Source organism: Amblyomma maculatum, chromosome 8, assembly GCF_055883805.1.
Source record: "Amblyomma maculatum isolate TAMU_Amacu chromosome 8, ASM5588380v1, whole genome shotgun sequence".
In the NCBI taxonomy this organism is placed as follows: Eukaryota; Metazoa; Arthropoda; class Arachnida; order Ixodida; family Ixodidae; genus Amblyomma; species Amblyomma maculatum.
The window spans coordinates 74,402,281-74,414,591 of NC_139351.1; the positions used below are offsets into that span (position 1 = coordinate 74,402,281).

At 46.8% G+C, this 12,311-nt stretch overlaps 1 protein-coding gene across 1 annotated transcript in view; it reads right to left on the bottom strand.

Annotated features, from left to right (window-relative positions):
• Positions 1 to 12,311, bottom strand: part of LOC146181529 (uncharacterized) — a 40,115-nt gene that overhangs the window by 13,939 nt on the left and 13,865 nt on the right. Inside the window, exon 3 of the mRNA XM_084577896.1 lies at positions 3,636 to 3,687. Within this exon, the coding sequence (XP_084434022.1) occupies positions 3,636 to 3,687 (52 nt within the window). The remainder of the gene's footprint in view (positions 1 to 3,635; positions 3,688 to 12,311) is intronic.

Sequence of the window (12,311 nt, forward strand, 5' to 3'; positions counted from 1 at the left end):
TGCTGCAGCTAACTAGCATGTCTCAGAGGACACCTCGCCTTTCTCCTCAGTGCTTGTGCCTCTTTATTGTGCTTCTCTTTCCGACGCCACTGTTATCAACACACCTTCGTTACGATGCGCTGACCAAATATCCGTGTTGCTGCCCCATGCTGTGGCGACAATTTTTCGCAAATCAAGTGCTATTTTTGTTTGTAACCCGTGCCCCTGTCCTACCACTTTACTTCGTGGCCAGTCACTGGGTAGTGTTGCTTTGCTCGATTCCACGCCTACCTATCCCTTAGGCGATACCACCGCCAGCCTTCACATCAGCGCCATAACGCCTATTCCTGTCACCACTCCATCATCCCTCGAAGTTTTCCACTGGTCCATCGATGTTGGCCTGACGCGCTTACAACGAGCCCAGCTTGTCTCCATACTACAACGTTTCGCGGCTTCGTTCGACTCCCAGCAACATTCGTTGGGGCGCACAACTACCGTTACTCACCGTATTGATGCCGGCACCCATTCCTCTTTGCGCCAGCATTTCAGCCGCCGAGCGCCGCATTATTGACGAACAGGTGAGCGACATGCTCCAGTGCAACGCAATCCAACCGTCGCACAACCCTTGGGCGTCTCCGGTCGTCCTGGCCAAAAAAAAAAAGACGGTTCCATCCGATTCTGTAAAGATTACCGCCGACTGAACAAGTTCACACGTAAGGACGTTTATCCTCTCCCTCGTATCGATGACGCCCTTGACTGCCTGCTGGGAGCTTAGCTTTTTTCTTCAATAGACCTGAGTTCCGGCTACTGGCAGGTGCCGATGGCAGAGGCCGATTGCCCAAAAACCGCTTTCGTCACACCCGATGGGCTCTATGAGTTTAATGTCATGTCATGCAATGCCCTTGCCATATTCGAACGCATGATGGACAACCTACTCAGAGGGCTCAAATGGCACACTTGCCTTTGCTACCTTGACGACGTTGCCATCTTTTCCCCAGATTTTCTATCTCACCTCCAGCGCCTTGACACAGTTCTGCGATGCCTGACCGACGCTGGCCTCCAATTAAATTTAAAGAAGTGCCGTTTCGGAGCATGGCAGCTAACCATACTCGGACATGTCGTCTCCAAGGATGGCGCTCTTCCCGATCCGGCAAAACTGCTCGCTGTGGCAGAATTTCCCAAGCCAACTAATGTGAAAGAACTCCGCAGCTTCGTCGGCCTCTGCTCGTACTTCCGGCGCTTCGTTCGCAATTTCGCCGCAATCATCGACCCTCTCACCAAGCTTCTGTCCAGACACAATCTTTCAGCCTGGTCTCCACACTGTGATGATGCCTTCACGACACTCCGCCCCCTTCTCACGACTCCGCCAATCCTGCGTCATTTCGACACTTCTTCTCCCACGGAAATCCACACTGATGCCAGCGGCGTCGGCCTCGGCGCAATACTCGCTAAGCGGAAGTCTGGCTTTGATGAGTACGTTGTCGCTTACGCAAGTAAGACCCTAACAAAAGCTGAAGCAAACTATTCCGTCACCGAGAAAGAGTGTCTCGCTATTCTCTGGGCAATAGCAAAATTTCGCCCCTACTTCTATGGCCGTTCTTTTGATGTGGTCACCGATCATCACTCCCTCTGCTGGCTGTCTTATTTGAAATATCCTTCTGGTCGACTGGCCCGTTGGACTCTGAGGCTCCAAGAATACGACATTAACCTCATCTATAGCTCTGGCCGTAAACATGCCGATGCTGACGCTCTCTCACGTTCTTCCTTGCCGTCTGAAACTACTCATGCTATATCCGTTCTACATCCCACCGACATTCCCACCGATATGACTTCCGAGCAACGCAAAGACGCATGGATCGCTTCACTCCTGGATTTTTTATCTGGCCGTGCTTCACGACCCCCTTTCCGCGCTCTCCGTTGCCAGTCTCACCATTTCACCATCAGAGACGAGCTCCTCTACCGTAGGAATTACCTGATTTGCTCCCATTACCACGACGATCCTCAGTGTGCCCACGCCGGCTTATTGAAAACCTTCCCTTGCCTGCGACAGCGGTACTACTGGCGTGGGATGTACCGTTATGTTCGTCGGTTCCTCCAGTCCTGCCAGGAGTGTCAGCGCCGAAAACACCCACCTCTGCAGCCGCTGACCTGCCCAGCTCAGCCCTTTGAGCGTGTTGGAGTAGACCTATACAGCCCGCTTCCTAGCACATCAACAGGCAATCGCTGGATCATCGTTGCAATCGATCATCTCACACGCTACGTCGAAACGGCGCCTTTGACATCTGCTACAGCCAAAGACATTGCCTCCTTCATCCTCCATCGCATAATTCTTCGCCACGGGGCTCCCAAAGAATTGCTGAGTGACAGAGGTCCCGCTTTCCTTTCTGAAGTTGTCGAAGCTGTTAATTCTTAGAGAATGCAAAATCGTTCACCGCGCCACCTCCGCGTACCATCGGCAAACAAATGGAATTGTTGAGCGTTTTAACCGCACCATGGGCGACATGCTAGCAATGTATGTCGCTTCCGACCACTCCAACTGGGACCGCGTTCTTCCATTCGTCACATTCGCTTATAACTCTGCCACATAAGCAACCACCGGTTTCTCGCCATACTTCCTCCTTTACGGTCGTGAGCCCTCTTGTACCATGGACACCATTCTCCCTTACCGACCGAATTCTTCCGAATTCACGACTCTTTCACAAGCTGCAACTTATGCCGAATAATTCCGCCAGCTTGCCCGGTCTTTCACTTCTCACGCCCAGCAACAGCAGAAAACCACCCGAGATCAATGTCCACTTCTTCCTACTTACCGTACAGACTCTTCGGTCTGGCTATGGGTGCCTTCCTCCAGTCCCGACCTTCCAGCCAAACTTCTGAGCAAGTATCAGGGCCCCTACCGTAATGTCAAGCAAACATCCCCCGTCAACTACCTCATCGAACCCCTCACGCCATCCACTGACCACCGTCGCCGAAATCCTGAAATCGTACACAGTAACCGCCTGAAACCTTACTACGATCCGGCCATCGTAACATCGCCATGAGCCATTGATGGCGTCTTTTCGCCCGGGGGAAGTTGTAAAACAGGTATTGGGCTCTGGTATGTTCAGCGCCTGATGCTGAAGAGAACGACGACAAGCATGTTCAACGCGCGTGACGGTCAGGAAAGAAAACGACAACGAAGCTCGCTTCGACGCTCGTACGTGTACTGACACAAGTCTCACGACTGATCGCAGAATGTTCCATTGACTGTTGACGACGTATTGCCCTGTTGAAGCCTTCTACAACAATATATATATATATATATATATATATATATATATATATATATATATATATACATAGGTTAAGCATTTGGTTATTCTCCTCTCAGCAAACAAACACCTCATTTGAGGTAAGCACTAGGCTTGTTTTGGTAGTAATGTTGCTAGTGTTGTGGTTGTATTTATTCAGTTTGCAGAGCAGGGCAATCGACGCGGAAGATTTTTCTTTCATCTATATGACAATGTACATAAGGGTATTTCTATGAGCCGCGTGATTATTCATGAAGCTGGTGGTATATTTTCATGCAACATCTCATTGGCCACTAACAATTGTAAACACCTCTAAATTTTAAACTGCTTGTTCTTAACCAGAACGCTAGTTTCAAATGTAGTTACCCAAGGTGTACATTGAGGCGGTGTGCCTGGGCGCTGGATACGCGGTTGACACCTGTAAAGAGTTCTGCGCTTAGTCCTTTGCAGTAATAACATGAATCCATGCATTCGAACACAAAAAAGTGATATGCACAGTTGCGGTATTGGTCAGTCCTTGCGTTCTGCTGCCAGTGGCTACCCAGATCATTAATTTATTGTTATTATATAAATCTTTTCCCTAAATTCCCTCCTTCGAACTAATATTTTGCTTACAGAGGAGCTGTTTCGTGATTTGGCCAGTTTAAGCAAAAGACTGAAGTGCACTATTGAAGCACACTATGTTACGGGTTCTACATTCATAGTTCAGCAATTTAATTTTAGTTAGCCCCCTCTCGTGTTTCCACTTCTGGAGCGCTGTATTTACCTCATTATAATGATATGAACGATTTTGGTGATTATGGCAGCAGGAATAACGATGACGATACATTTAGTGAAAACAGGCCAGTAAAATGGATTACGCCACTTCTGCGAGGTAAGAGGCAATTTTGAAAGCTAGTTATTTTTGAAAAAGCAATGTCTTAAAAAAGTTTAAATCAAATCACTAACTAAACACTTTCCAGGTATAAAAAAAAATGTACCTCACTGTGCATGTTATAAAACCGAAACTGACACTTTCAGTTTGCAGAAACCCAAACATTTTGTGGAATATCATGAGAATTTCCTTTTAGTATGCAACAATAAAAACGCTCAAAATGGGACGCATAACAATTTGACAACTTAGCTTTGCAAGTTCATAAACAAGTAAAATTATTTTGTTTTTAAAGTTCATCACATTATTTTTTATTGTGAAGAATAAACGTTATATACCTCAAATAAACCACTCCAAATATAGCCAAACAGAGAGTAGAATATTTTTATTACACGAAGTTTTCAAACCTCTGAGGATATTGAGAAACCGAAACTATTTTCAGATCTAACCGATTCAAAAAATGTTTCCCCCTTTGATGGTCTAGCGTTTTTGCTTTTTACTGCTTAAATTTTTTAATCACACTTGGTTCCAGGAAGAAAATCTATTTCTTTTTACGTTTAAGAAAAGCCGTTGGTACGACGTTAAGCTCCGCTTCAGCCCGTTGCTTTTGGCACAAGGCATCCGTTTCCTTGGCTCAGTACTCAGCATCTTGAGCCCGTTGTTGCCGCTGAAGAATACGATCATATTATATTATTATATTGCACATTATAACGAGCAGGAGGCTACGGTCATCTGTACAATGATATCAATAGCCTGCACAGGTATCGCGACGCTTTCTTTGGTGCGGCATGTGTGTACCGTCAAGCCGTCGACAATAAACCCGTTCACACTGGCCCTCTCGACTCTAACAATGGCGGCGAGAATACCACGAACCTGGCGGCTCTGCCTCAAGCAGCAAAACGCAGCAGCCGTCAGGAACGCCACCCAAGAATCAGCACCGTTCATCGGGTGTCTGTCGGGATTCTACACCAGACAGGTAACATGTTTGTTTACCTTGATCGATTCGAGGTCTTGGCGAGAGTGAATAAGCTGGACGAGCAAGGCAAGACGGACGTGCTTATCATTATACTGGGTGACAGCGCATATACCATTTTGATGAACTTCATGTTCCCGGACGCACCCAAAACGAATTTATCAAACGATAAAACAGGCGCTTCTGAACGGGTTAACCTCTCTGCCTTTCCACCTCATCTGCCTCTTCCTCTGAACCATTATGCGCCGAAGAGTTCGGTAGTCACAGAGTGTTATAACTTCCATAACTGCACACAGGGACCCCGGAAATCATATGACGAGTAGAAATGAAGTGATTGGCGACAAACTGCTCGGTGCGCAGCGAGACTATTTGGTGCAAGCTTCTGGCCGCTGCAGACGACTAGGGCTTAACGTGGGATAAAGCGTGCGTTATCGCCACGTCTATGGACGTCGCTGAGAACAACGCGAGGGATATGCTATCAGGACCCACTGTGACACGAGAACCGGAGGAAGAGGTCAGGTGACGACATAGCAACTGTGCTGAGACAATCTGCAAAGTGGGACGGTGGGTGAAAAAAAGATCTTCCAATGACAAGGACAGAATACCGTCGTGCTTTCGTTGTAGGGGTCACCACCACTAGCAGGACTGGCGGTACATCAAGGCAGTGTGCTACTATTGCTCTCTGACAGGACGTTTAGCTAGCATGTGTGCTACAAGGCAAAGCGATTTCACTGGAAAAGAGGTGTCTAGTTTAGAACTGTACGCGCTATGAGAAACAATTCATTCGTGCAAAGCTGACATGCACTTAAACTGGAAAACCATTGCCATGGAAATAGATACAGGCTCAGTGGTATCTATTATTCCTGAACATGAATTTCTGAGACATTTTGGACATCTGCCATATCAGCGTCTACCATTTTGATTAAGGATATACAACAACTCCAGTGTGCCATTGAAGGGCAGGGTCACTGTAACTGTAGCTCATGAAGGCATTTCTTTTAGATTGCCACTAGTGATAGCTTGCAATAAACGAGGAAGCACGGTACCGGCACTGGTCGGCCGAGATTGATTGTATCACATTCGCCTAAACTGGTCACAAGTTTTGAGAGTGAATGAAATCTCTAAACAGGAATGGCTGCTAGACAAGAAAAAGGACAAATTCACGCGCCCAATCGGAACTATATATAGATTAGTGGCTCTATAGTTTTGAAGCAGAGAGCACAACCTTTATTCTATAAAATAAAGCCAGGCTAGTGCCGTACGCGTTGGAAGACAAAGTTAAAAAAGAGTTGAAGAAATTAGAAGCAGCAGATGTGTTGTACCCGGTACACGAAATCCAATGGGCAACGCCTGTTGTAGCAGTTTTGAAGAGTGGCGGAGAAATTGTCAGGTAATGTGGCGACTACCATGTGTCCTTAAATCCCTCTATAGTCGTCGCTCATTACCCGCTTCTGTCGCTGCAAGATGTGTTTGAGTCATTGCCTGGGCGGACTTGTTTCAGAGTATTGGATTTATCGAAGGCGTACTTGCAACTTCAAATGGATAGCCTTTCACAAGAGTTACTAACGATAAACACACAGCTCGGTTTTTTTTCGTTTCGCGTATTTACCGTTTGGTTCGCGAGCGTCCCCGCCATTTTCTAATCGGTACTGGATCGGATATTGGTTGGCTTGGTGGGCACAGTGTGCTAGCTCGATGATGTTCTCATACCAGGAAAGACCGAACACGAGTACCTAAGACGTACTGAGCGGGTGCTACAGATACTACGAACGCATGGCATACATGCCAACACCGATAAGTGTCAATTTCTGAAACACTAAGTCCGCTAGTTAGGTCACAAATTTGACGCAGTCGGCCTTAATCCCACAAAAGATAAAGTAGAAGCCATAACGAAGGCTGCAACCCCGACTAGCATTTCCGAGTTAAATTTTTTCTAAGACTGGTGAATTTACGCTAGGTTCCTTTCTGAAGCCACAACAACCATAGAACCACTCTACAATCTGCTCAAAAAAGATTGTTTGTGGGAGTGCACACAAGAATGTGAGAGCAGCTTTCAGAAAGGAGTTACTTCTAAGCGAGGAGTCAGTGCTAGTTTTGAACAAATGAAATAAACCGCAATATCGGAGGTGTGACTCATCTGCCTATGGCCTCGGATCGGTGCTCGCACATACTGATGGTCACGGCGAGAGACCGGTCACTTTCGCGTCCCGCAGGCTTACAGCGACCGAAAGATGCTATGCACAAATTAAGCGCGAAGCGTTAGCCATATTTTTTGGCATTCAAAAGCTTCACAAGTCCTTGCTTCGTAGGCTGTTAAAAATAGTGACTGATCATCAGCCGCTGACAAGTTGTTTGATCCGAGGGGACACGACAGTCAAGTAGCGATTGCAAAAGTGCAGTGATAGAAAAATTTCTTTATCAGTATGTGATCGAGTACAAGAAGGGTGAACAAGTAGGCCACGCAGACGGTTTATCAAGGCTTCCACTGGAAACAACTGTTGGCGAACAACAACAAAAAAATTTTTCTCGTCACTATCGGAGGTTCTCTTCAAAGCCGATGAAGAAGCTGAAGAAGCGAGCAGAGATGAGGTTTCGAGAGCAGTAGCCGACATGATATGGCAAGGTTGGCCGCAAGAAACAGCACAGCAATACCGCCCTTATTTCAATCGCGGACGTGAGCTGGGGGAGGGGGGGGAGGTAATATAGCAGGGTTGTTTATTGTGGAACAATGGGGTTGTTATCCCGACAGCCATCAGGGCAAGTCTTCTGTCATTAATGCATGAGAGCCACCCAGGAATGACAAAAATAAAACTTCTGGCCGGAAGTTGGATTTAGTGGCCAAATCTTGATACAGATTTAGGGGACATAGTACGAACATGGGAGGTTTCTCAGTGTGCGGAATTCTGCGCAGTAACTACCAATTCAACCTTGGCCAATAACTGCAAATCCTGGGGAAAGGGTTCATTTGGAGTTTTCGCAAGTAGAAGGGAAATCATTTCAGCTGCTGAGAGTGGATGCCTAATCTAATAAGCTTGAAATAAAAGTAATGCACGGCACATAGCCCTGTGAAGCAGTAAGGAGCAGGTTTGCGGCGCATTACCTACCCAATGTTGTGGTGACAGACAACGGCTCGCAGTTCAGATCCAGTGAATTTCAACAATTGATAAATTAAAATGGTGTAAAGTCAATTTTGATGCCACCATATCACCCTCAGTCCAACGGTGCAGTAGAATGGCGTGTGCAGACCACAAAGAGGGGTATCTTGAAATTGCAGCTAGAAGATGAGAGATCCAACTTTCAGTTGGCTCTCGGTCGGTTATTACAGCACCGCAGTGAAAATTTTGTTTTCATACCGGACAACGCCTCAATCATTCACAGAATCAGCGCCCTGCGAATTTCTGGGACGAAAAATTGGAACCAGTTGGAAACCATGCGACATTTCGCTGTGAAAAAACATAATTGAGAAAAAATGAGCTCTCGGCAGATGCGAAAAGAGGAAACAGCCGCATGTTTACGCCAGGCGCAGAGGTGTATGTCAGCACTGTTCGCAACGGAAAGCTTAAATGGTGGCCTGGCAAAATTGTTAAAAAGGTGTCAAAAGTGACTTTCATCGTACGGGTAGGTGGCATTCTTCGGTTTTGTCATGCAGATCACTTAAGCAGTACAGTGGAATCATAAAACGTTCCCTGGTCAGTGATGCCGCTATCTGCGAACGCAGAGCCTCAAAGCGAGACGATACGCCAAATTTCACCGAATGAAGGCACATTAGACACCGACACGCCCGTTCAATCGTCGATGCCATCGGGAGAGGGATCAGTACGCGAACAGACTTCCACACAGCAGCCAGTAGGACCAGGGTCCCTGCGGTGATCCACTAGAACCCGGCGAGTGCCTGAAAGGTATGGGTACCAATTATCGCTTGGTAGCGAGCCAAAATAAGGGGAGAAAAAGTGTTGAATATTGTAACCAGCAGGGAGCCACGGTCATGGCCTAATTTCATGTAACACCAAAGCATTTTCTGACTCGTTTATACCTCGCACATCTGTGGACTGGAACCACCTTCCTTCGTCAGTGGCAACAATTGAGCGGTTACCATTGTTCCAGTTATCAGTGTCCAATGTTGCGCAATGATGCCTAGCAAAAAAGTGCTTTACGTATATGCTATAATGTACTGATGCTTATGTATGACCATGATCTACTTACTTGTTTGTTTGTTTATTTTTCTTACTGTTTCAATACATGCTGCACGTTTTTATATGTGCCAAATGCTTTGTTATAATCCCCACTCCCCTCTGCAATTTTTACCTTGATGGCAGCAATAAAATAAAATAAAATCTGTACCTCAGCGCCATTACAATGGTATAAATGGCTTGCCCAGATAAGTGGACGCGTTTTTTGGTGTTCCGCGTGTGTACCGTTAAGCCGTCGACAATAAACTCGTTCCCACAGGCCGTCTCGAGCAGCATCCGCCTCCCTCCCTCAATAGTCAGCATCTTCGGCTTTCTTGCGCCGGTTCGCAAACGCCTGGACCTGGCGATAATCCGCGTCTAGGGCACACTTCCGTCCTATTTTCTCACCTGTCATGCTCACATATCAGCATTTCCGCTCCACCTAATCGTCATTGCCTAAGCTCACTCTAGCCTTCTCGTCCGCATTGTCGGCTTCAGACTTACTTGGCCGACCTCACTGGCCGAGGACCAGCCGTACATACACCGCCCGCATTTGTAGAAGGCGTCAGAGCAGGCGCAGACATAAATGCATCATTTACAGTTGCAGGAGACGAAACCTACTCATTACAACTATCCCGCACTGTTAGTCGACAGCGCATTCATCACACATGTAGTTACAGAAACGTGTCCGCTCCGCGTGCATTAAAAATTGCAGAGCCAGCATAGAGCCGGGCGCTTGGCCGGCCGGCCACGTGGTTGCGCCATCTACCCTAAAGAAGCTGCACTAGGTCGGTTATGGTTACCGCCGGTGCGATATTGCTACCAAATGGTATGTTGGCATGCTTAAAATTTACGAATATGTACTGCGTTACGCGCTTAATTTTTTACTTTCCTAAGAGTCCTTTCTTATGCCATAGCGTACGACAAAGCTAACACAAGGCACTTATTTACTCCAAAGAATCGGTGTGGAATTTTTGTATGCTGGTATCGTGTTTTTCTGGCAATCGGAAGGCCACGAGATCGAAAAACGGTACGTTCAGAGAAGTATAATTTACTTTTGTTTATTTAATTAATTGTGGATTTTAATGTTAACACGTACAACGACAACAACAACGCCGGAATCTGCCTTTTTGCGTCAAGGCTTCCCAAGCTTATCATAGGAGGTTGTGGCCAATTACTGCACAAGGGTGGCCAACTCCTGTTCTGGTGAGGGAGTGCGTTGCCGGAGGTGTTCACCGGAATCAGGTCGCACCCCAAACCTGTGTATGCAATTCCATCGACACGCGGATTTTTTTTCTTTAATTTTTTTTTTCATCCGGTGGAGAATTGCGCGGCACCGGGATTTGAGCCCCAGTCCTTTTGCATGCGAGGCGGATATTCTAGCGCTGCGCCACCGCTGCACCCCTCCAAGCTATCCAAGATATCGAGTAAAATGTGAAGGGGAATGCATAAGATTTAGACCACGTTGGTGATGTACACGGGAGCATTCCCGCGCAAATTGAACATTCAATACTGCCTGTTCAGCGCCTCGTGTACTTCCATGCCTTCACCTTGTTGCTTACGCACTTTAACTGCATGGTAATGGCTAGCCTTTATTTGGAAGCTTGCGCGACAGGCGACGAAGAGCGCAACAAGAAGTGCTCCCGTCACTTAATTGATGCAGCAAGAAATTCGAGGGAAAAAGCGAGCAAATAGGCAGTCAAAAGTATTAAAGAGAAGACTAAGGAGGACCTTGGTTGTAGACAGTCAATTTCAGGCCCTCTGATAATTAAGGTTATATGGCATATGTAACTAGGTATATGAAGCATATTCTATTTCTCAAAATAGTATTTTGCTGTTTCGGCTCACAACAACTTTCATAGCTTGTTGCCCAGAGGTATAATAATGAAACCATTCACATATATTGTTCATATGTATTTCGCTGTGCAATTCCCCCATGAAAAACAATATTTTACGATAACTGTTATTTTTGTTAAAACTCTTTTAATGAAATGCCTAGTTCAAAATCATTGCGTTTAGCAATAATATTGCCGGCAGAACCGAGTCCGGCAGAACTATTACTGGCCACATCTTTCTCCGAGCGTTAGACGTTACGTACAGACTTGTCGACAACGCCAGCGGCGAAAAAACCCACGCTCAAGCCATCCGGTATGTTCAGTTCAGTTCAGTTCAGGCGTTCAGTCGTGTCCGACTCTTCGTGACCCTATGGACCATGTCACGCCACGCTTTCCGGTCTCTCACGATCTTTTTAACATCACATAGCTTCATCTGCAATGCCTCGAGAATGCCATCTAACCATCGCGTTCGCTGCCTACCCCTTCTCCGGCGACCCTCAACCTTTCCCAACATCAAATCTTTCTCCAGCGACTCCTCTCTTCTCATCAGATGACCAAAGTAGCTGAGCTTTAACTTTAGAATTTGACCCTCCACTGAGCAGTCAGGGTTTATGGTCGACAATATCGACTGATTTGATCTTCTGGCAGTCCAAGGAACTCTTAAGAGTCTTCGCCAGCACCACAATCTATTGAACCACCCCTCACACCCATCGAGCAAGTGGGCATGGACCTTTTAGGCCCATTTCCTTTATCCTCGAACGGACACAAGTGGATCGTAGTCGCCACAGACCACTTAACACGCTACGCCGAAACGAAGGCCCTTGCCCGAGGTACTGCCGGCGAAGTTGCTCGATTCTTTATGAACGACATTGTGCTTAGACACGGTGCACCGTCAACCATCATTACTGACCGAGGAAAGGCGTTTACAGCTCGGCTACTGCGGGACACCTTAACTCTCAGCCATACCGAGCATCGCACAACAACAGCGTATCACCCTCAGACAAAGGGATTAACGGAACGACTAAGCAAAACTTTGGCGGACATGATCTCAATGTACATCGACGTCGAACATAAAATGTGGGACGAGATCCTGCCGTATGTCACCTTCGCCTACAATACGGCGCCGCAGGAAACCACGAAGTTTACGTCGTTCCGTCTCGTATATGACAGAGAGGCCCGCACAATGTTGGACGC